This window comes from Megascapheus bottae, chromosome 11 (assembly GCF_031878675.1).
Source record: "Megascapheus bottae isolate mThoBot1 chromosome 11, mThoBot2.hap1, whole genome shotgun sequence".
Lineage (NCBI taxonomy): Eukaryota > Metazoa > Chordata > Mammalia > Rodentia > Geomyidae > Megascapheus > Megascapheus bottae.
The window spans coordinates 447,970-468,361 of NC_143519.1; the positions used below are offsets into that span (position 1 = coordinate 447,970).

Consider the following 20,392-nt stretch of genomic DNA (forward strand, 5'->3'; position numbering starts at 1 on the left):
ACTGCCTTGCTGAAAGGGGTGGTGGGCTGGCCCCACTTTCCCTAAGCCACCAGGACGCCCAGTCGTTTCCTCCACCCCGCAGGGGTGAGGCTCCAGAGAGATCCAGTCAGTTTTTGGACTGTCTTACACATTTCATATGATGTCAAACAAGTTTTCTACTATGAAAAGCTTTCAAGTGGGGAAACTGTGCCAGCACCCAGCCCGTTCTCAGCTCACCCCGTGACCACCTGCGGCCAGGGTGCAAGGAATGGATGTGAACAGGGTGTGAGGACCTGGGCACTAGGAAGAAGTTCATAGGTCACCAGTCTGAAGATAAAAGGAGGATCTGAAAGCTCCACGCCACGGCGCCCTTGGGGCCCCTCTGGTGGGACAGGGAGACAGCCTTTCCAGGCAGCCACTGTTTCAGAGTCGCAGCCCTCTGTGAAGCAGCAGGCAGCTCCTGGGATGCTGCACAGACGTGCTTGTGCCGGCCTGCTGTCACCCTGTGTGGATGTGCAGTGTCCTCTGTGTGAAGCCTGCTCTGCTCAGGCCCATGGCAGACCTCTGCTGCAGGGCAGCCATAGCCAGCAGGGGGCGTGTGAGCCACGTTATCAATTCCCAGTGGTCCCAGACTGCTTTCCAGAAAGCCCTGCACTCATGCGCATAGCTGGGCCAAGGAAGAGACTGAACACGGGCAGGTCATCAGGAAAGCAGATGTATTTATTATATGAAGACACCAAGAAGTGAGCTGTGAGGTCCTAAGCTGCTCTGCAGTTCCCGAGGACCAGAAGGGGTGGAGGAGAATGACCTGGGGAAAGGGCTGAGGACCTAGGGGCTGCTCTGGTCCTCCGGCCCGTGCTTCCTCTCCTCCCAGCTGGAGAGCTGTGGGGGGGCACTGGGTCCTCTGGGGTCCGCCCTTGGCAGTTGGGGTTTGCCACACACGCCATGAATTCTGAGCTGAGGTCTTAGCTCTTGAGCTGACACTCTGTCCCACAAGTAGCCATCCTTAGATAGAGCTTGCATGTCTCTAGAAGAGACGTGATTTTGTTCAGAAAAACACCAGGAAGACACAGCAGCAAGCGTAGAGGCCCTGCCTCTTCTTGGAGACATAAAGGTGCAAACTTACAACTTGCTTCCTCAAAGAAAAATCCTCCTGCCAGGAGATGCACAGCTGTGTTTCCTTCAAACCCTAACAGGGGCGGCAGGAATGAAATGGGTTTAAAGGTGATGGCAGGGAGGCCAGGCTTCGGACTGGGGCAGGCAGGAAAGGGCAAGCCCTGGGCTGTGCTCGGGGACGGCCGCCCTGCCTGCGGGCCCGGGCTCTGCCTCCCGGTGCTCTGGCTTCTCTAGGAGGCTGGCTGCAGAAGCAGGACTTTTAGAGGTGACTTTCTTTCTTTTCATTTATGTTGGCAATCAAGTGACTTCCCTCTCCTGTTGCTGTCAGGGCGCGTAGGGGGGCGGCTTCTCCCCAGGGAGGAAGCAGGCTGGTGTGCACAGCGGCAGTGGTGGGGCATTGGGAAGCTGCCCCTGGCTGCAGCCACTGTGGGAGGGAGGCCCTGTGTCCTCCAGCAAGGAGAGGTCGGTGGAGGCTGAGCCCGGCAGGGTGCGCGAAGGCTGCAATTAAACAGAGGTGTCCTTGGTCAGCGTGGCTCTGACCCACACATCCTCCAGACCACAGGCCCGATGCCTTCTCATACCCGGGACTAGGCCTCGGGGAGGCCTGGGGAGCGTCTCCCCCATGCCAGAAGCTTGCCTGCTGGCGCCCACTGGAGCCCACTGGTTCACTCATCCAGCGAGCAGGACACACTGGAGGAAGGCTGCTGCTCTCCTAAGGCTGCCGGCTCCCTGCAGCTCAGCCCGGAGTACTGCCCACATCCTGTCGGGAAGGGCAGAGGGCAGCCGGGAGCCAGGCCTTTTGTGCTCACCCAATGCTTTAAATTCCAAGGAAAAACATTTCCAAGCTAGTGTGATGGTTAGTTCTGTGCAGGCCGGGCAGACATGTATGCTTTACCCACCGCTCCTCCTCCCATCAGTTGCAGGCCTCAAGTGAGTCTGAGGCCTCAGATGTGGAGAGATCTCAGCTTTGAGCCCGAACATCAACTTTTTCCTGGTCTCCAGGCTGCCCTGCCTCCCAAGGCAGATACACTGTCTCTTCTGTAGTAGGAGCCAATCATCTAAAACCAATCTAAACTAAATAAAAAGCATACGTAGGTGATAAATAAGGCCTCTTATGAAATCACACAGGATTCCCCTCCTAGACTGAACTCTGCTGAACAGGACTGCATCTGGATTGGGGTCCCTGAGCAAGCCCTGGGGGGTCCATGCCTTCCTTGCAGGAAGCAGGGGGCCTCCATCCTGAAAGCATTCTCCTCAAAAGGTGTAGCTGTAGCTGGAGCCAACTGTCGCTCAAGGAAACAGGCTCTGGCTCTTCTCTCTGCCTCTGTCTCCCTCGCCTCTGCTTCGTTCCCTCAACCTCACAAAACCCATGCGTCTTTCTGACTGTGGTGGACACAGAGTCTTTTTTTTTTCATGAGATAATTTTTATTGTTTCTTAGCAATAAGCTTTTCCCTACATAACAGGTATTGTCTTGTACAAGACAGAGAAATTGACTAACCCACAATTAGCACTGACACCGAGTCTTTTGAGAACCTTCTCTGAGATTTGCTAGGAAGGCCTCACCGTCCGTTCTGTTCTTCACTGGAAAGGGACGGACACACAGCCTCAGTGTAAACTCTCGCAAACCCCCAGGAACCACAGAGCAAATCACCATGAGCCCGAGTTAATGACCCTACCCGTGGAGTTAACCACTGTGAAGCCACGGAACCACAGGATGGCCCTCCTTATGCTGTGCAATTAATCACCGTGAACCATGCATTAAACCGCCATGAATTATAGAATAGACCACCCCTGCAGACCTGCAGGAACCACAGAGTAAACCACCACGAGCCATTCCGTGAGCAACATAAACCACAGAGAAACAACCATGAGCCATGGAAGTAACCACCTAACAAACCCCCAAGAATCACAGCTCAATCCACCACACACTACAGCCCAAACCCTCATGAACCATCGCGGTAAACACTTGGGATCCTGAAGTCAGCCTGTCGGAGCCAGAGCAAACCCTCTGGAACCACACCGCACACCAGAAAACCACCTCTGTGACAAGGCTGTACGGGGCAGGGCACACGAGCAGGGGAATGGACAGGAATCCTCGGGCAGCAAGGCTCCCTGGGGTCTGCAGTGTCACACCAGGCAAGCTGCTGGGCCCAAGGACTGGCCCTTTAAAGTTTTCCTTCTACCTGCTCCATGTAGCTTCCCACGGTCACCTTCTTCCTGCCATCCAGGGAGGCTTAGGGCTGCCAATGGCTTCGACAAAACACTTGAAACACTTCCTTTCTGTCTCTTGGTCAACGGAAACAGGCATCTCTTCTGATGTTCTTCTGAGCCATCACACAGAGCCTAATCCAATGTGCCTGGTCCTCTAGCTCTGATTATGCATGCAGCTACCTCCCACAGGGCCGTGACACTCCCCGCCCCCCCCCCCCCGTTGGGTGGAATGGCACCGTGTGGAGGCATGCGCTCAGTGAGGGAGCCCCACCCACCACGGGAGGGGGATGTGGGACCTGTTCCTGGTGTCTGTGCAGCTCAGCCCCGATGGTAGTCACACTGCGCCTGGCACTGCCCTTGCTTACTCTGTGTCAGACCCTCACCTGGTCTGACAGCCAGGGCTTGGCGCTCACCTCCTCCCCCAATAGTCATGCTTGCTTTGGGAGACCGCACCCCCTGTCGGCCACATGTGTCTCAGCCCGTGGCCTCTGTCCAGATCACCCCGCCCCAGAGGCACAGAAGCGCATTTGGGCAGTGACTTGGCTGTCCAGGACTCAGAGCCCTGTGCAGCTCCTGGATGCCTCTGGCAGCAGCGCTGGGAGAGTCACCCATCAGACATGCTTGGCAGGCCAGTACCTCCTTGCCCAGCCTGAAGGCCTCAGGCTGCTGCCACCAGGGTTTTCAATCTGCCCTCAAAAGGAGGCTAAGCGTGCTGATGACGGTCAATTGTCACAACTGGGGATACTGGCAGGGATCTGCTCGGCATCCGGCAGAGCCCAGATGCGAGCTTTCAGAGTAAGATAGCCCACATGTGCACTGCACACCACAGTCAAAAGGGGCCGCCAGGCAGTCCAGGCCTGTCACCCCCACGGTGCTACTGGACAGTCATGATGCCCCCCCCCGCCCCGACCCCCAGACTCCAGAGCTTGCTGGGACTTGAACTGTCAAAGCCGGGCATGGAAACGGCAAGGGCACAGGCCCTGAAGGAAAGCATGCCCGTCCCCTGACCTCCCTCCAGGATGGTCTCCAGGGTCAGCGCCCCTGATAGGATGAACCCAGTGAATTCTTCATCTTTACTGGTAAATGTGGGTGGCAGAGAAACACACGGCTCCACCCAGACTGTTGGCACTCAGTGTCAAGCCCCTGGGAGCAAGTGGCACCATCACTTCCTCCGACCTGTGAACCAGTTCATGGCCAGACAAACAGTCCTGCAAGGACCACCACCACGACGGGGGGGTCGTGCCCAGCGGGGAGTCTCACGTGGCAGGACACCCACGTGGCCCCTGCTCCCGGCCTTGACAGGGAAGAGCTGTGTGCACAGCCCTCCCACCACAGCCCCACCCAGCTGCCCAGCCGCTGGCACCAGTGACACCCAGCACGCCTACCTGAAGAGGCAGAGGGTAGGAGGAGCAGGTTGGCACAGTGGACGGTGGCGGGCAGAAGCCGGTGCAGGCCAGGATGTGGTGAGCAGGGTTGTAGAGGATCTGAGGTGGGGGGGATGGGCTGTACGCCAGCTGGGACAGAGGGACCTGCGGTGCAGGGGAGAATGGATCAGAGCTGGGGCCTCAAGCCCACCATGGCGCGCTGTAGCCTGTGCCCCTCCTCTGGGGAGTCCTGTGCCCTCACCATGAAGGCTGGGTCGGCTCCCCATTTGCTGAGAGCTCTACTCATCTGTCAGGATAGACAGAGCTGCAGAGAACAGCTTTATCAGGCCGCCTGCAGCTACAGATGGCCGATGGCAAGAGCCCTGGAAATACCAGGCCTGGCCATGGAAAGTCTCCTAGGCCACCACACATAGAGCCTCCTGTACCTGCCTGGCGTGCCTTTCTAACGGTGGGCACCACCCCACGCGGCAACACCCCACGCGGCAACACCCCAGGCATGGCTAGGCGAGGGGCTGCTGCCAGGCTTCCTCCCTGGATGGGATGGGAGCTGCTGAAGTGGGTGAGGTGGTTGTCACAAGCCTGTGAAGGGGGTCCCACGCAAGCAACCACCTGTAGTGCAGATGCCACAGAGCCCCCCAAGCCCAGGTCCTCCTCTGTTTGGAAAGCTGTCAGGGAGGCTCTGGGCCTCACAGGGCCCTGAGGTTGAGAATGCGGCAGGACGCCACTCACCATGTCCTTGAATGCCCCCAGGACAGCGGCCGTGATGATTCCTGTGCACAAGCCCAACACGTTCAGCACGGTGGAGACCCAGAGCAGCCGGTACAGGTGGACCACGTCCTGGCAGCCGCGCACTCCCACGAACTCATAGTAGGCCGGCGAGTGCTCAGTGCTACAGGAGGGAGAGGAGGTCATTCCTTCACAGCCTCAGGCGGTCAGCTAATGCTCCAGGACAGCAGACTCTCTATCAGATGACGACCTTGAGTACTTGAGCTGTAGTCAGGTGACCCCTGTGTGGTAGGACACTTTATCTGGCCAATCAGCCGTGTGTATTGGGGCTTGGTCCAAAGACCACCAGGTGTATTAGGACTGTGACTGCATACTCAAGCTGTGGTCCGGTGGCAACACCATGTGGGCAGTGGAGGGGAAGAGAAGGGGTTAGTGTCACAGGCGAATGAATCATCCTGTGATGCCTCCGATCTGGAGGGTCCCATGGGCCTGGGTTCCGAGGGGCAACTGAACTGCACAGTGAAGCAGAGCACTGTGGGAGCCAGACTGCGGCCCCTGGGCTCTCGATGGCCGGGCAGGACACGGCTGAGTTGCCTCTATTGTTTGTGCCCCTGAGACGAGGAAGCATTTTGCACTCATTTCTCTGCAGGCCATGAGGGGACAGAAGTTGGGGGCCTGGGCTACATACTGGGAGTCCCTTGTGCCAGGGAGGGGGAAGCCAGGACATGCCACCAGAGTGACCACTGGGAACATGTGACAGCAGAGCCTTGGCCAGGCTTAAGTTCTTCCCAGCCCCAGGAGCCTGTGTTCCTGGGCAGCGACTGAGCCTCCAGTTCCTCTTGGGTAGATGTCGAATGGTAATGTGAAGTTCAGGTTTGGAGAGGAGGGGGTTATGGCAGCAGCTTCAGTGGGGTCTTCACTGAGGGCCTGGCGTGCCTTGTGTGTGTGTGTGTGTGTGTGTGTGTGGTGTGCAAGCGTGTGAGTGAGTGTGTGTACAGACCCAGCAAACACCTCTGAGCATCCCCTGGGGTGGGCTCACCTCCCACAGGCGTAGAGGTCACAGCAGTAGCATGTGTTGCTCGTCACCTTCAGCTGGCACCTGCCATTCAAGGAGTAGCAGGTGACCTAGGGCAGAAACACAGGCAGGCACGTGATGGCCTGGTCCCTCCGGCTGCAGGAGTGGACGAGGCCTCCAGCCTGAGCCTCCTCTCCCCAGAAGCAGTGTGGGGGGTGCCAGGCCTCACCAGGTGTAGGCGAGGCTTGTCAGAGCCCTCCTGAGCCCAGGACACATGGAGGGCTTTTCTCTGGAACTCCAAAGCAAGTTGTCGGGGATCGGTTTGAGAGCCCGCTTTAGTCAAATGGTGTGGGATGGCCCAGCTCGTCACCTAGGGCTGCCCCACACGACTGTTTCCATGGTGCACTTGTAATTCCTCATCCTACCCAGTGAGAGGGTGAAATCTCACAGCAGCTCTCCTGGGCCCAAGGAAAGCTTGTGTATATGTATGTTCTCTCTTGGACAGTACACACCTGTTATCCCAGTGTTTCACCGCTCTAATCAAGTCAACAAAAAAATGCTAATTGGAGAGACCACACAGAAGGGGTAAGATGAATCTTGACATGGTGTAGCAAAGAATCAAGTCTGCAGCTGTGACCCCGAGGACAGGAATGCATTCAAAGGTTGACACCAGCTCAGGAGACCGTGGGGAGTGTGGTACATGTCCCCTATCTCGCTAAAGAGGTGTTAAACCTGAAACACGTGCTGCCCAGACACAGAAAACCTGGGGGGTCAGGGTGAGCAGACTGTATGGCACGCTGTCAGAGGACTCACCTCTGTCTCATAGACGTCGTACAGGTACCCTGATCCACTGGAGTAGAATTGGCACCTTCCTGTGCTGAGAGGCCTTGGCTCCTGGAGAAAGAAAGAAACACAGATGAAGCAAAATGCTTGTTCTCCATCAGGAGAGACCCATTTGCCATGCAAAGCAGAGGCCAATACCTGCCAGCTGCCAGAGTATCTGGACCCTCACATACAGAAAAGGGAGTCAAAGAGGGGCCACCAGACAGGGATTCATTATCCATCTATAATCCTCCATCCATCATCTATCATCATCCATCACCCATCCATCCAACCATCATCTATCCATTATCCATCTATCCATCTATCATCCATGTATCCATCCATCATCTATCTATCCATCCATCATCCATCTAACATCTATCCATCACCCATCCATCCATCCATCCATCCATCATCCATCCATCCATCCACCCATCCACCCATCCATCCATCCATCCATCACCCATCCATCCACCCATCCATCCATCATCCATCCATCCATCCATCATCCATCCATCCATCACCCATCCATCATCCATCCATCATCCATCCATCTATCACCCACCCATCTATCCATCCATCCATCCACCCATCCATCCATCCATCATCCATCCATCCATCCATCCATCACCCATCCATCATCCATCCATCCATCCATCACCCATCCATCATCCATCCATCCATCCATCATCTATCCATCCATCATCTATCTATTCATCCATCTATCATCCATCTATCCATCCATCATCTATCTATCTACCCATCACCCATCCATCCAACCATCATCTATCCATCCATCTATCATCTATCATCCATCTATCTATCCATCCATCCATCATCTATCCATCCATCATCTATCTATCCATCCATCATCCATCTAACATCTACCCATCATCTATCCATCCATCCATCCATCCATCCATCATCCATCCATCACCCATCCATCCAACCATCATCCATCCATCCATCATCCATCTATCCATCCATCACCCATCCATCCATCCATCACCCATCCATCCATCCATCATCCATCCATCCATCCACCCATCCATCCATCCATCCATCCATCCATCTATCCATCCATCCATCATTAATCCAGCCCTATCCCACCATTTGACCACACATGCATCATTGGCCATATTGCACTCTGCTTCCACCTGTCTCCAGCACTAAGTAAACAGTGCCAACCGTAGGGCAGCCGCTGTAGGTCGGAACTCAGGGCAAGTGAAGGAGGCAAGCTGATAAACTGATGAGGTATTTACAGTTGCTGTGGCACTGAAGGGATGAAATGTCATGAAACTACAATCTTCAAATGAGTTGGGGCTGATCCCAGCCAGCAGTCTCCTCCCAGAGCAGAGCAAGGCTGGTGCTGTCACCCCAGGCACCCAGCTTCCACCCTGACTGGGGATGAACCAGACGAGCTGTGGAAGCACCGCCTGCTTCCCGGACGGCAGAGGGCAGGGGTTTTCCTGCTGGGGTTGGAAGGACTTGGGCTCGGGATTCAGAGAGCCACGCCCTTCGGGGCAGCTTGTCAGCAAGGAGGGAGGCTTATCCCCCGGCACCACGGTCTGTATGCCTGTCCAGGGAGGGCAGGCATCTTGGCACTCCCAAGTCTAGGCGAAGTACACACAGGCATATACACACGCAGATGCACACATAGACACAGACATACACACGCGTGCACACACACACGTGCACCGCATCCCCACCTGGTTGCCCTCCCGCATGTGCCCCATGTGGGGAGCGTGTGTCTGTGTGGTGACCTTGCACCCGGTGTGTGTGGTGGCAGATGTGTTGGATGCAGGGACGAGACCATGCTGCCAAACACAGGGAGAAGAGCAGCCTGAAGAGGTGTTATTTCCTGCTGAGCCCCGGGCACTCACGATATGACGTGCTGCAAACACACCGTCCACTATGGCACAGCAGAATGCAGCCACCACGCCAAAGCTGATGAACACAATGGCCGCCACCAACTAGGAGCAGAAAGCAAAGCAGCATGGATCCTCAGCCTCACCCAGAGACCCTTCCGAAAGTCCCCGTGTGTTGCAGGACCCCCTCCCCCAGCACGAGTTCACTGCTGCAGCTCCAGCTCCACCTCCGTCCCTGGTGGACAAGCCTGGTCCTCCAGACCCCAGGAGGAAGGCGGAAGGGACCGAGGGAGGGGGGAAGGAGGGGAAACGAATCCCTGTAGGAGCATCGTGGATTCTCCCCTATGGTAGCACCTTTGAAACTGCACACATAACCATCTCCTTCTTTGTGGCTATTTGTCCATTCCACACTGTGTTTGGTGCTCGGCCCTAGAGGACACAGGGTGGTACCTGGAGCTGGCCGCCCCTGGAGAAACGTGTCGTCTGCCACATTCAGGTTTCACGTGGGGTAGAGGACGGGAGGGACTGACAACAGCCCAAAGGAGCCTCGGAGCAGGTGCAGCCCCAGGCTGGGCAGCCCTTGTCCTGGGATCGCTGTTGCTTGGAATGGCAGCCAGGGGTCATGTTGACGACCCCAGCCTGACATCTCCACTCCCCAGTCCAGTGACCTCACTTCCATCTCTGTATTTATCAACAAAGTTCCACGAGAATCTGCCACAAATCTCCATGTTGGTTCTGAGTATGCCTTGTTAGGTAAACCACTTTCCATTCCTTGTAAATAGATGTATAGACAGACAGACAGACAGAGACAGAGCAGCAAAGGCAAAGATACAGAAGGGGCTCCATCACTGAGGGCAATCACTGAGATGATTAATAGGAGATTAGAATCTCACAGACTCTCCTGCCCAGGCTAGCTCTGAACCACTGTCTTTGGGTCTCAGCCTTCTGGGTAGCTAGGACGACATGGGCCACTGTGAATCAGCATCGGTGGATAACCGTGTCCCAGCAGACTCCTACGATGCATGAATGCGTGCATGCATGAGCTTGTACAAGGAAGCAGGGAGATCAGCGCTTAACAATCTGCTTTTCTCCACCCCTGGCCTTGTGGGACCCACTAGATTGGGGAGCTATTGGTACAAATGGAAGATTTTATGTTTCTATTTGGGTGAGGATCGCAATAACTTGTTCATCAGTAGAAAACGCCGCTACTTCCGTTGGAGACTAACATAATGGGCAGAGATAATGGTGAGGCTACTTCTACGGATTAGATTTCACCCCTTGGAGAGGACAGAGCAAGACGAGCACAAAAGAGACAGCGCTGCTCCTGGGAGGCAGGGGCTGTGGGGGATGGAGGAAGAACCTTGCATGGACCGTGGACCCTGCTGGGCAACAGGCAGCCCTGTGCTGACATGGACCTCATTCGTGGACCCCGCTCAGTGGCCGGCAGCCTCACACTGACCGTGGACCCTGCGCTGACATGGACCTCATTCGTGGACCCTGCTCAGTGGCCGGCAGCCTCACACTGACCGTGGACCCTGCGCTGACATGGACCTCATTCGTGGACCCTTCTCAGTGGCTGGCAGCCTCACACTGACCGTGGACCCTGCGCTGACATGGACCTCATTTGTGGACCCCGCTCAGTGGCCGGCAGCCTCACACTGACCGTGGACCCTGTGCTGACATGGACCTCATTCATGGACCCCGCTCAGTGGCCGGCAGCCTCACACTGACCGTGGACCCTGCGCTGACATGAACCTCATTCGTGGACCCCGCTCAGTGACCGGCAGCCTCACACTGACCGTGGACCCTGCGCTGACATGAACCTCATTTGTGGACCCCGCTCAGTGGCCGGCAGCCTCACACTGACCGTGGACCCTGCGCTGACATGGACCTCATTTGTGGACCCCGCTCAGTGGCCGGCAGCCTCACACTGACCGTGGACCCTGCGCTGACATGGACCTCATTCGTGGACCCTGCTCAGTGGCCAGCAGCCTCACACTGACCGTGGACCCTGCGCTGACATGGACCTCATTCGTGGACCCTGTGCTGACATGGACCTCATTCATGGACCCTGCGCTGACATGGACCTCATTTGTGGACCCTGCTCTGTGGCCAGCAGCCTCACACTGACCGTGGACCCTGCGCTGGCATGGACCTCATTCGTGGACCCCGCTCAGTGGCCGGCAGCCTCACACTGACCGTGGACCCTGCGCTGACATGGACCTCATTCGTGGACCCCGCTCAGTGGCCGGCAGCCTCACACTGACCGTGGACCCTGCGCTGACATGGACCTCATTCGTGGACCCCGCTCAGTGGCCGGCAGCCTCACACTGACCGTGGACCCTGCGCTGACATGGACCTCATTCGTGGACTCCACTGGGTGATGGTGCATGGAGTCCCCTTCACTGGTGCAAGTTTAAAACAAGAAAAAAAAATCAAGAAGAGTGTCCGTATGAACCAGAGGCCTCTGAGATGGTGTCGCTCTCTTTAGCTGATGTGTCTCAGCTGCTCAGCTCCTCTGGAATGACTTGAACATTCTACCTACCCGCGTGCTCAGAGACACCAGCGTCTCAGCACAGCCCGGAGCTGGGTTGGCATCTTGACAGCCAGAACACTGCTTAGTCCAAAGCACAATCCTTCCCCATAGCCACAGCTCAGCCCCTGGCCCAGGCTTCAGCTGCCAAATATCAAAGTTGTGCTAGACTGAAATGTCTGCCTGTCACTTAGTCCAGAAGGACACATCCCTGGGGAGACCCACTGGAGTTCAAGCAGGGGCCACACACACAGCCTCCCAGGGAACCCGAGGGCCCGCTGGCCACCCTGTGCCTGTCCCAGGCTGGACCGGGTGCCCTCACCTCTGCACCGTGCCCTTCTCCTGCAGGGCAGGCACAGGGGCTCTGTCTCAGACTGGACAGGATGGGGCAGAACTGCAGTTGCAGAAGCTATGACCCCGAGAAAGCCATGGGAGACCACAGATGAGGTGGCAGGGTGGCAGGACACAGGCTGAATGTACAGACACCAGTGACAGTGAGCATCCCAAGAACAAAATTAAGTAACCACTAAGCTGGGTGCCTGTGGCTCATCCCGAATCCTAACCACTCCGGAGGATGAGAGCAGAGGGTCATCAATCAAAGCCAGCCTGGGCAGGAAAGTCTGTGCGATTCTTATTTCCAATTAAAAACCAAAAAGACAAACCTAGAGCTGTGGCTCAAGTGGTGGAGCACTAGCTTTGAGTAAAAAAACGTAGGGACAGGGCTTAGGCCTTGAGTTCCAGCTCCACGACTGGCACACACACACACAATCAATCAGTCAGTCAACACTCAACCAAGTAAACAATGACTTCCAGAATGGCCTGAAAAAGAATAAAAAGATAAAGGTACAAACCTGCCCTGAAAATCTAAAAATCACCGGTGAAAAAACAAAACAAAGCAGAGCAAAGCAAAAAAAAAAAGAATGGAAAAGATCCAAGTAAACCACAGAGTTCCTGAGAAACCGCTATGAGAGCATATGGCACCCAGCGTGCTCTGCAGCAGCCATCTCTGAACTGCCGGGCGTGGAGGCCAGTGACATGGCTGCCAGGGCCAAGACCTCCCAGCTCATTCCATTGCTCCCTCTTCTCTTTCCTCAGGTGGATGGGCCTGAATGTTAACTTAGCCGCCGGGGTCCAGGGCCGGGCTCTATGGGGCCTGGGGGAGCTGGCCACACGGGGGGGGGGGGACCCAAGCTGTGGCCACAGTGCTATGGGCTGAAGGGCCAACACTCCACACCGCGCTGGGAGAGAAGCCCGAATTCTCACCATTTGTCTTCTGTTCTCCACTAGGTTGACGCCAATGAGTCCTAGGAAGGCCCCGAAGCCCAGCTGAGTCAAAAGAAAAGCAAGACAGGCTGCAGTCAGCCCTCCAGTCCATATCAGCCCACACCAGCCCACAGCTGTCCACAGTGATGCCACGAAAGAGCAAGACAGGCTCCAGTCAGCCCCACACACACAGAACCCCCCACAAACTGAGCCCCCCACAGCTCCCCACAGGAGATGTGCTTCCTGTCTGGACCCCTGACCCCTGCTAAGCCGGAAGGGAGGATGGAGGGTGAACAGGTCCTGTCTGCTCTACACATGACCATCTGGCTCTTGGTGGTTGTGGCGGGTCTGGCCCTCTCCTTGCTCTTCTGGGAGCCTGGGGGACAGCTCACCTCTGTCTCACAGATGACCACATTCTCAGGCTCTAGGAATTGGGAACATTATCCCACTAATCACAAATGGGGCCCTGTGGCTCGGGGCTCTCACCCCACGTGGAGAGCCAGAGCCACCTGCCCACCTTCCCGCCTGCCCTCCTGCCCCCCTCCTGCCCTCCTCCCCGCCTGCCTGCCTCCCGGCCCAGGACTTACAATGATCCCTGGATAGTAGCCGCCCACCGTCACATTCTGTGTCCTTGTGGTGGCAGCGAGGCCGATGGTCAGAATAAGGGCAGACACCAGCAGCAAAGACCCCACAAACCACAGGGAGGTCTTCTTTCTCCTGGCAAATCCTGCTGTCAGGAGGACGAGAAGAGGACTCTCAGACAGGCATTCCCCATGGGGCAGCTTCCCCGGGACCAGCAGACCAGAAAGCCGTTCCCTCCACTCAGGTCCACCTCCTCCTCCCGCCTCGGGAGCCAAGCCCCTGCGAAGCCTCCTGGACAGCCCCTTCCCCTTTTCCCTGTTCCCAGAGCAGCGGCCTGAGGCCGCCTCCTGTGTCCTCTGGAGTCCCCATCCAGCCACTGTCCTCCTGGAGGACTTTGGCTGCCCCTCAGCTCCAGACCACCTCCCGCTCCCCGCCTCCCTCCATCCCTCCTTCAGTCATGTATTTTCTCCTGGGCATTTGGCCTGGCTACCTGAGGTGTGGTGGGACAGCCACCAAGGTCAGCAGAGCCTGTGTCGTGCCTGCCTTGGCTTCCCCACCTCTGAATCTCCCAAAGGTTTCATCAGGACCCACCCCACAGGAATGCCAGGTCCTCTGAAGTCTGCACCTGCCTGGCTCTGCCCTGAGGAGAAGGCCCAGGCCCCAGGCCAGGCTCAGCACCCACAGCCTGAACCCCACTCCTTCCCGCCCAGACCCTGGAACCCTGCAGGCCAGCCATCATCATCAGAGGACTCAACTGCCGGGGCCCTGCCTGCCCTGCGAGAGGAGGCGGTGACTGTGCTGGGGCTCGCTGAATGGCCTTACTCTTCCCCAGGTCAGCTGCAGGACTGCTGGCTATGACCAACCCAGCAAAAGGGAGAAAGAATTCTGTGCAGAAGCAGCCCACCCAAGGGCGTCGGCGGGATCTCCCAGGGATATCAAGGAGCTGAGGCTCCTTGGCTTTTCTCCCTTTATCCTACCCGCTGCCTGGTATGCAAATGCTGAGAGATCAGCAGCCGTTTCCATACCATGAGGAAGGTGAGCATAGGGTCCACACATGAGGCTGGCAGAGTAGAGGGACTGCTAAGGGCAGGCGTCTACACCTTCACCAGGTGGCAGAGGAAAGTCCCTGAGCCTCATACATGCCTGGTGGCAGCCTGGTTCTTACAGATAAGTAAACCCGACTGCTTGCCCACACCTCAGCCGTCTCCCTGGCAGGCCAGGGAAGAACACGGCTCCCACGACTCTTCACCAGGGACCTTTGCTGGGCACATCTGCCCCTGCTGGTCAGTACACAAGCACGCCATTGCTGCAGGCTGCAGGGGACTCAGCTCTCAGGTAGCTGGGCTGTTAAACCCCAGCAGAGAAAGGAGGAAGCATAGTGGTTCTCTCCTCCAGAGCTCTGAGCACCATTTGTGCATGAGCAGGTGTGAGTGTGATGCGTGAGTGCAGTTTGGGTGGGAACACTCCTCACTGAAGTGCCCCCTGTGTCAGCGCACACCGACCTCGCCACGCTCCAGGTCTGTGGATACAGACGCACACTTTGGTGATCACATCAGCGAAGCCCAAGGACAGATCAGGGTTACCACACCAAAGAGACTGGAACAACTCAGACACAGAGTCCACAGAGGTGAGGGTCACCATCACAGCGTCGCCAGTGAACCTGACAGCTGGTCTACCCAGAGCTCAGGGGACTCTGCCAGGAGCTGCAGGAAGGCCCGCCACGGCCTTCCTGCAGATGAGGTTTGTCTGTAACATCTGCAGGGCCGCACGCCCGCCCAGCCTTAGCACAGTCCTTAAATATCACTCCCACACTATACACAGACACACGGAAGTTCCTTACTCATCACCCCACCACACGTATACCACACGCACACCCACACACCCTCATCATATACCACACGCACATGCACACTCATCATACACCACACGCACACTCACACACACTCATCGTATACCACACGCACACCCACACACTCTCATCATACACCACACGCACACTCACACACACTCATCATATACCACACACACATGCACACTCACACACCCCCATCGTATACCACACACACATGCACACTCATCATACACCACACGCACACTCACACACCCTCATCATATACCACACACACACTCACATACCCTCATCATATACCACCCACACACCCACACACCCTCATCATACACCACACGCACACACACTCATCATATACCACACACACATGCACACTCACACACCCCCATCGTATACCACACACACATGCACACTCATCATACACCACACGCACACTCACACACACTCATCATATACCACACGCACACCCTCATCATATACCACACACACATGCACACTCATCATACACCACACGCACACTCACACACACTCATCATATACCACACACACATGCACACTCATCATATACCACACACACACTCACACACACTCATCGTATACCACACATTCACACACACTCACACACCCTCATCGTATACCACACACACATGCACAGTCATCATACACCACACGCACACTCACACACCCTCATCATATACCACACGCACACTCACACACACTCATCATATACCACACACACACCCTCATCATATACCACACACACATGCACACTCATCATACACCACACGCACACTCACACACACTCATCGTATACCATGCACTCACACACACACTCACACACCCTCATCATATACCACGCACACACTCACACCCTCATCGTATACCACACACACACACACGCAGACTCACACTCACACTCACCCCAGTGCTCCTAGTTATTCCCTCCCACGCACACATACTTGACTGAGCATCCACCACACGCAGGTGCCCCGTGGAGCTCTGGTTTGGGAGAGAGGAGGCCCACGCGCACAGACGAGCACTCGGTGTGGGGCCTAGGAAATGCTACATTCAATGGAGAAACATTAAGAGGGCCAGGGAGAATTCCGGAAGGCCGTCCTCTGTGAGGAGGCAATGGGGAGACTTCCTGGGCGACAAGCTGGCAGCCAGGCAGCCCTCGATGTGTGTGGGGGGCCATCCTGGGAGCAGCGGGGCTGGGGCAGGCTTTGAGCCTGAAGAGTCTGATTCCTGCACACTCCCTTGTTTCCTTAGCTCGCTTGGAAAACAGAGAGGCGCAGGCTCAGAAGAAGGGGGAAAGCAAGTGGCTCTGTCCTGTGTGGTGGAGAGGATGAGCCAGCAGGCGGTCACAGAGTCCTCAGGGACTGGGACCAGGGGCGGGGCTCCCCAGCCAGCCAGCCCTGCTCTTCCAGTCTGACGTCCTGTAGGGTGGGTCACCTGCAGAGCCAACAGCCTGTAAGAGCAGGGGCGCCCCGTGGCAGCTGCTGCAGAGACCAGGCAGAGGGAGGAACAAGTGGAAATGCACAGAGGACGTTCAGATCCCAGGAGTCTCCTGACATGCCCTCGCCACCTGCCCGCAGCCACCAGGCTGTGCATCTGGTGTCACCGTGGGAGGGCTGACCTTGCCTGACGTCTAGGCCACTGCCAGACCCTGCTCAAGGGTTGGCCCTGCCCACTGTGAGTCCCAAGGCAAGCCACCTACCCTGCCATGCAGGACAAGGTGAGACACCACATCTGAGAAGGGCAGACGTCCACATCGATGTCTGCCCTGGACGTGGAGGGCACTGGAGTCACGGGCTAGGCTGCCAGCCCTGACTAGATGATTTCCAGCCCTGACTAGAGATGGTTTCCAGACCCTCCAGCTCCCAGCCCTGCCCGCTCATTCCCCATGCCTGACACTTCCTGTCTCCTTTTCCATCGGTGACTCTCAGTTGCCTCAGAATTTCTTCCCAACATCTCTCACAGCTTTGCAGACAAAAACCCAGCCCTAATTGGGGCTAGAAAATATCACAGAGGTAATAATGACATTGTAAAAAAGAAAAGGAAAATATACATTCTATGCTAGCGATTCTGCTTTTTCTGTTTATAAACACTATACCTGGACTGGGGGCATGGCCTAGTGGTAGAGTACTCGCCTAGCATGCATGAAGCCAGAAGAGGTGCTGTGGCTTAAGTGGCAGAGCTCTAGCCCAAAGACAGTGCTCAGGCCCTGAGTTCAAGCCCCAGGACTGGCCAGAAAGCAATATCCCTTTTTAAGAATATTTTAAGGCACAAAAAATACAGAAGAAACAATGAATCTCATAGTTACTCTACTGCTAAATTAACAGGCATGAATTTAAAGCTAATTATACTTTTTTAAAGCATTTTTCCTTACATTGAGACTTATGTTTTATGGTAGTTTTCCCTCACTTGCTTTTTGCAGTGTGTTCGATGAGGAGACAGTGATCTCAGGAAGAAAGGAAAGAGGGAAAGAAGGAAAGCCCTCACCAGGTGAAGTCCTGCTTAGCTGACGTTTTAGAAAGGTGCTAAGCAAAAGAAGGGTAGATGCAAAGTTACAATGTATCTCATTCTGTATTTTAGAGGCTGGCAAACTGTTGCTTCAGACATTCACAGGGTCATCACAGGGTCCAGGGTGCCAGGCCTCCCTCACCGGGGCCTGCCACCACTCCCTACGCTGTGGAACTCAGGGCTGTGGGAGCTGCCTGGCAGGCCCCAGACTTTGCCCTCTCACCCCTCTTTCCCAAGTCTGACTTCCCCCCAAACTGGTACGTAATAAAACTCAGGAGGCCCACCTCTGCTGTCTGCAGTCTGAACCGAGCTCAGGCCAGGCAGGCCTTCAGAACTGCAGGGTAGAGGCATGCGTAGGTTAGGTTCTGGAGCAAGAAGGGGCTTAACCTGAGAGAGAGGGGACAGAACGGAGCCCTGTCCTTGCTTCTGCCACCCATGATTCTGCTACCAGTGACAGTAGGAACCATGCCTTGGGTTTCACTTGCACTGCTTGAGTCAGACCTTCCGTAAGTCTAAATGCAGGCACGGTGCTGGGAGCCGAGAGACTCCAGGCCCCCGAGGGAAAGTGGAGAAGAGAGTGGCTCACAGCCCGCCCAAAGTTAAGAGGCCGAGCTCCTGTGCAAACACGCAGCCTCCATTCCTGTGGCTGGCCTTCGCTGTGGGATGATGAAACCAGAGTTCCTTCCCAGGAGCCATCTCAGCTGCCTTCCCAGGACTCCCTAAGTCTAATCGGACTCAGGTGCACCAGAAGCCCTGGCAAACCACGTGGCTGCTTCTCATTGCCACTCTCTGTCTCCATGCCCCCTGCCAGCCTCTGCCGGGGCCGCTGGCCAGGGCTCGCACGCCTGCCCCGTCCTCCGGGAGGAGTGAGGGTGGGAAGCTCTGCTCCACCCCGTAGAGCCGGGGAAAGGGTCGCACTGGAAGGGGCTCTGCTCGGCAGGGCTCTGCACCGCCGATGGCAGCACCAAGAGCCAGGTGCAGTCGGGGAGCCCTTGGGGGCCCTGGAAGGACTTCGTGGGACCAGAGGGCCAAGACCAGACTGCCACCCCCACAACGCACACCGTGGTGCACGCCAGCAGCAGCAGAGTGGCACCCAGGTCACAGGTGACAGGGCAGAAAAAACCCTGAGTGCTTTTGCCCACAGCACTGCCCGGAGTACTGAGCCAAGAAGCAAGACACATAAAATACTCAAACTCCATCCAGCCACGCTAGTCCTTTCTCTTTGACTAAAAGCCCCCTCCCAGCATTGTGTTTAGGGCTTCAAGTTCCTTATTTTCAAACCATCAAGTCTTTCTTGTCTAGTAACAATAACCACCTAATACATCATAGGTCTATTATTAGATACTAATAAGGTAATGGAAACACTTGTGAGTCAGTTTGACACCAGAGCATTTAAAAGGAGCGCTCAGGACAGTTTCTTTGAGGAAAAAAAGCCAGATTCCTTAGTTATTTAACCACAACAGCCAATCTGGTTTATAACAAGACTTTCAAACACCCAAAAGGATTGGCATAGCATCACCTGCACCCTTGTTTTTTCTTCTTTAAAATATCCCCTGCCCTCTGCCCTTTAGGAAAAACTTGACTACCTCTTGGCACCAAAGCCAACTGGAATCTGGGGCCTGTAGTGGGTTTCCTGTTTCCTGTTTTCTCCCAGGCCTGGTTTGGGAAATCAAACAATTAGAGGTTCCATGAGTGTGGGGGGCACAGTGTGTCCTGGAATCCACTGTCCCGGAGCTGCAGCAGGCACCTCCCTGCCTTCTAGAAGAAAGGAGCTGCCTGGCTCCTTGAGACAAACACTTCCCTGAAAATTTTGGAGCTTGGAACAAGTAAGGTAACAGAGCTGAACAAGTGCTGTTTAGACTAGCCATTTACAAGCATCAGTCTGCTCTTCATAATAAACATGAAAGAGGAGAGATAGGGAAGACAGACATCGAGTCCGAGACAAAGACTGAGGGACAGACAGGAGATAACGAATGGGCAGGAGATAGATGGATGGACAGTAGTGGGTAATGGACAGACAGATGAGTAGACTGCGTGAGAAGTCTAGCTGCATTCAGCCCCCAGGAGGCCGAGGAGACCCTGGATTCCCCACTCACCTGTGCTATCCAGCAGAGCCAGGGGCCCCGGCACAGGTGGTGGGAGCGGCTGCATCTCCAAGGCAGAGCTACGGTGCAGTGCCCACAGCAGCTTCTCCTCCTCCCTCTCCCCGTTCAGTCCCCCACGGTGGCCCCAGGAGCAGTGGCCAGCCGCCCCACCCCCACGCCACCTCCAGCTCCTCTCTATTCCTTATCCCCCACCTCTACCCTCCTCCTCTCTTTCTCCTCTTCCTCTGCTATCTGTCCCCTCTCCCTTCCCTGCCTCCCTGGTCCCCAAGCCACTGCCCCGCCTCCTTCTCTCTTGTGTCCCTCCTCCCCTCCTCCCTGCCCCCCTCCTTACCCTTCTCTTCTCTCTGCCAGCTCCTCTGGCCACCTGCTTCCTGGAAATGAGTCCAGAGAAAGAAACAGGATCCCCAGCCTTTG

General features: G+C 56.0%; 1 protein-coding gene across 3 annotated transcripts; it reads right to left on the minus strand.

Annotated features, from left to right (window-relative positions):
* Positions 1-700: 700 nt before the first annotated feature.
* Tmem255b (transmembrane protein 255B) lies at positions 701-20,087 on the minus strand. 3 transcript variants are annotated; one of them, XM_090341665.1, is made up of 9 exons: positions 19,970-20,087; positions 13,507-13,646; positions 12,920-12,982; positions 9,139-9,228; positions 7,247-7,327; positions 6,458-6,543; positions 5,422-5,581; positions 4,693-4,836; positions 701-1,593 (listed from the first exon to the last, which is right to left on the minus strand). In XM_090341665.1, the coding sequence occupies exons 1-9, from the start codon at positions 20,022-20,024 to the stop codon at positions 1,420-1,422; spliced, it is 993 nt and encodes a 330-aa protein (XP_090197791.1). In that variant the 5' UTR covers positions 20,025-20,087; the 3' UTR covers positions 701-1,419. The 3 variants fall into 3 exon arrangements, with proteins under 3 accessions (XP_090197791.1, XP_090197790.1, XP_090197792.1); XM_090341664.1 differs by having other exon boundaries at positions 13,507-13,649; XM_090341666.1 differs by lacking the exon at positions 9,139-9,228 and having other exon boundaries at positions 13,507-13,649.
* Positions 20,088-20,392: the final 305 nt, after the last annotated feature.

What these genes read in the sequence shown, in the direction of transcription:
- Tmem255b (XM_090341664.1), bottom strand. Translation starts at nt 20,024, where the DNA reads ATGCAGCCGCTCCCACCACCTGTGCCGGGGCCCCTGGCTCTGCTGGAT. An exon ending in ACGACGTCTATGAGACAGAG is followed by an intron (nt 6,544 to 7,246) that starts GTGAGTCCTCTG and finishes TTTCTGCCCTAG; the next exon opens with GTCACCTGCTACTCCTTGAA. An exon ending in GACCTCTACGCCTGTGGGAG is followed by an intron (nt 5,582 to 6,457) that starts GTGAGCCCACCC and finishes TCCCTCCTGTAG; the next exon opens with CACTGAGCACTCGCCGGCCT.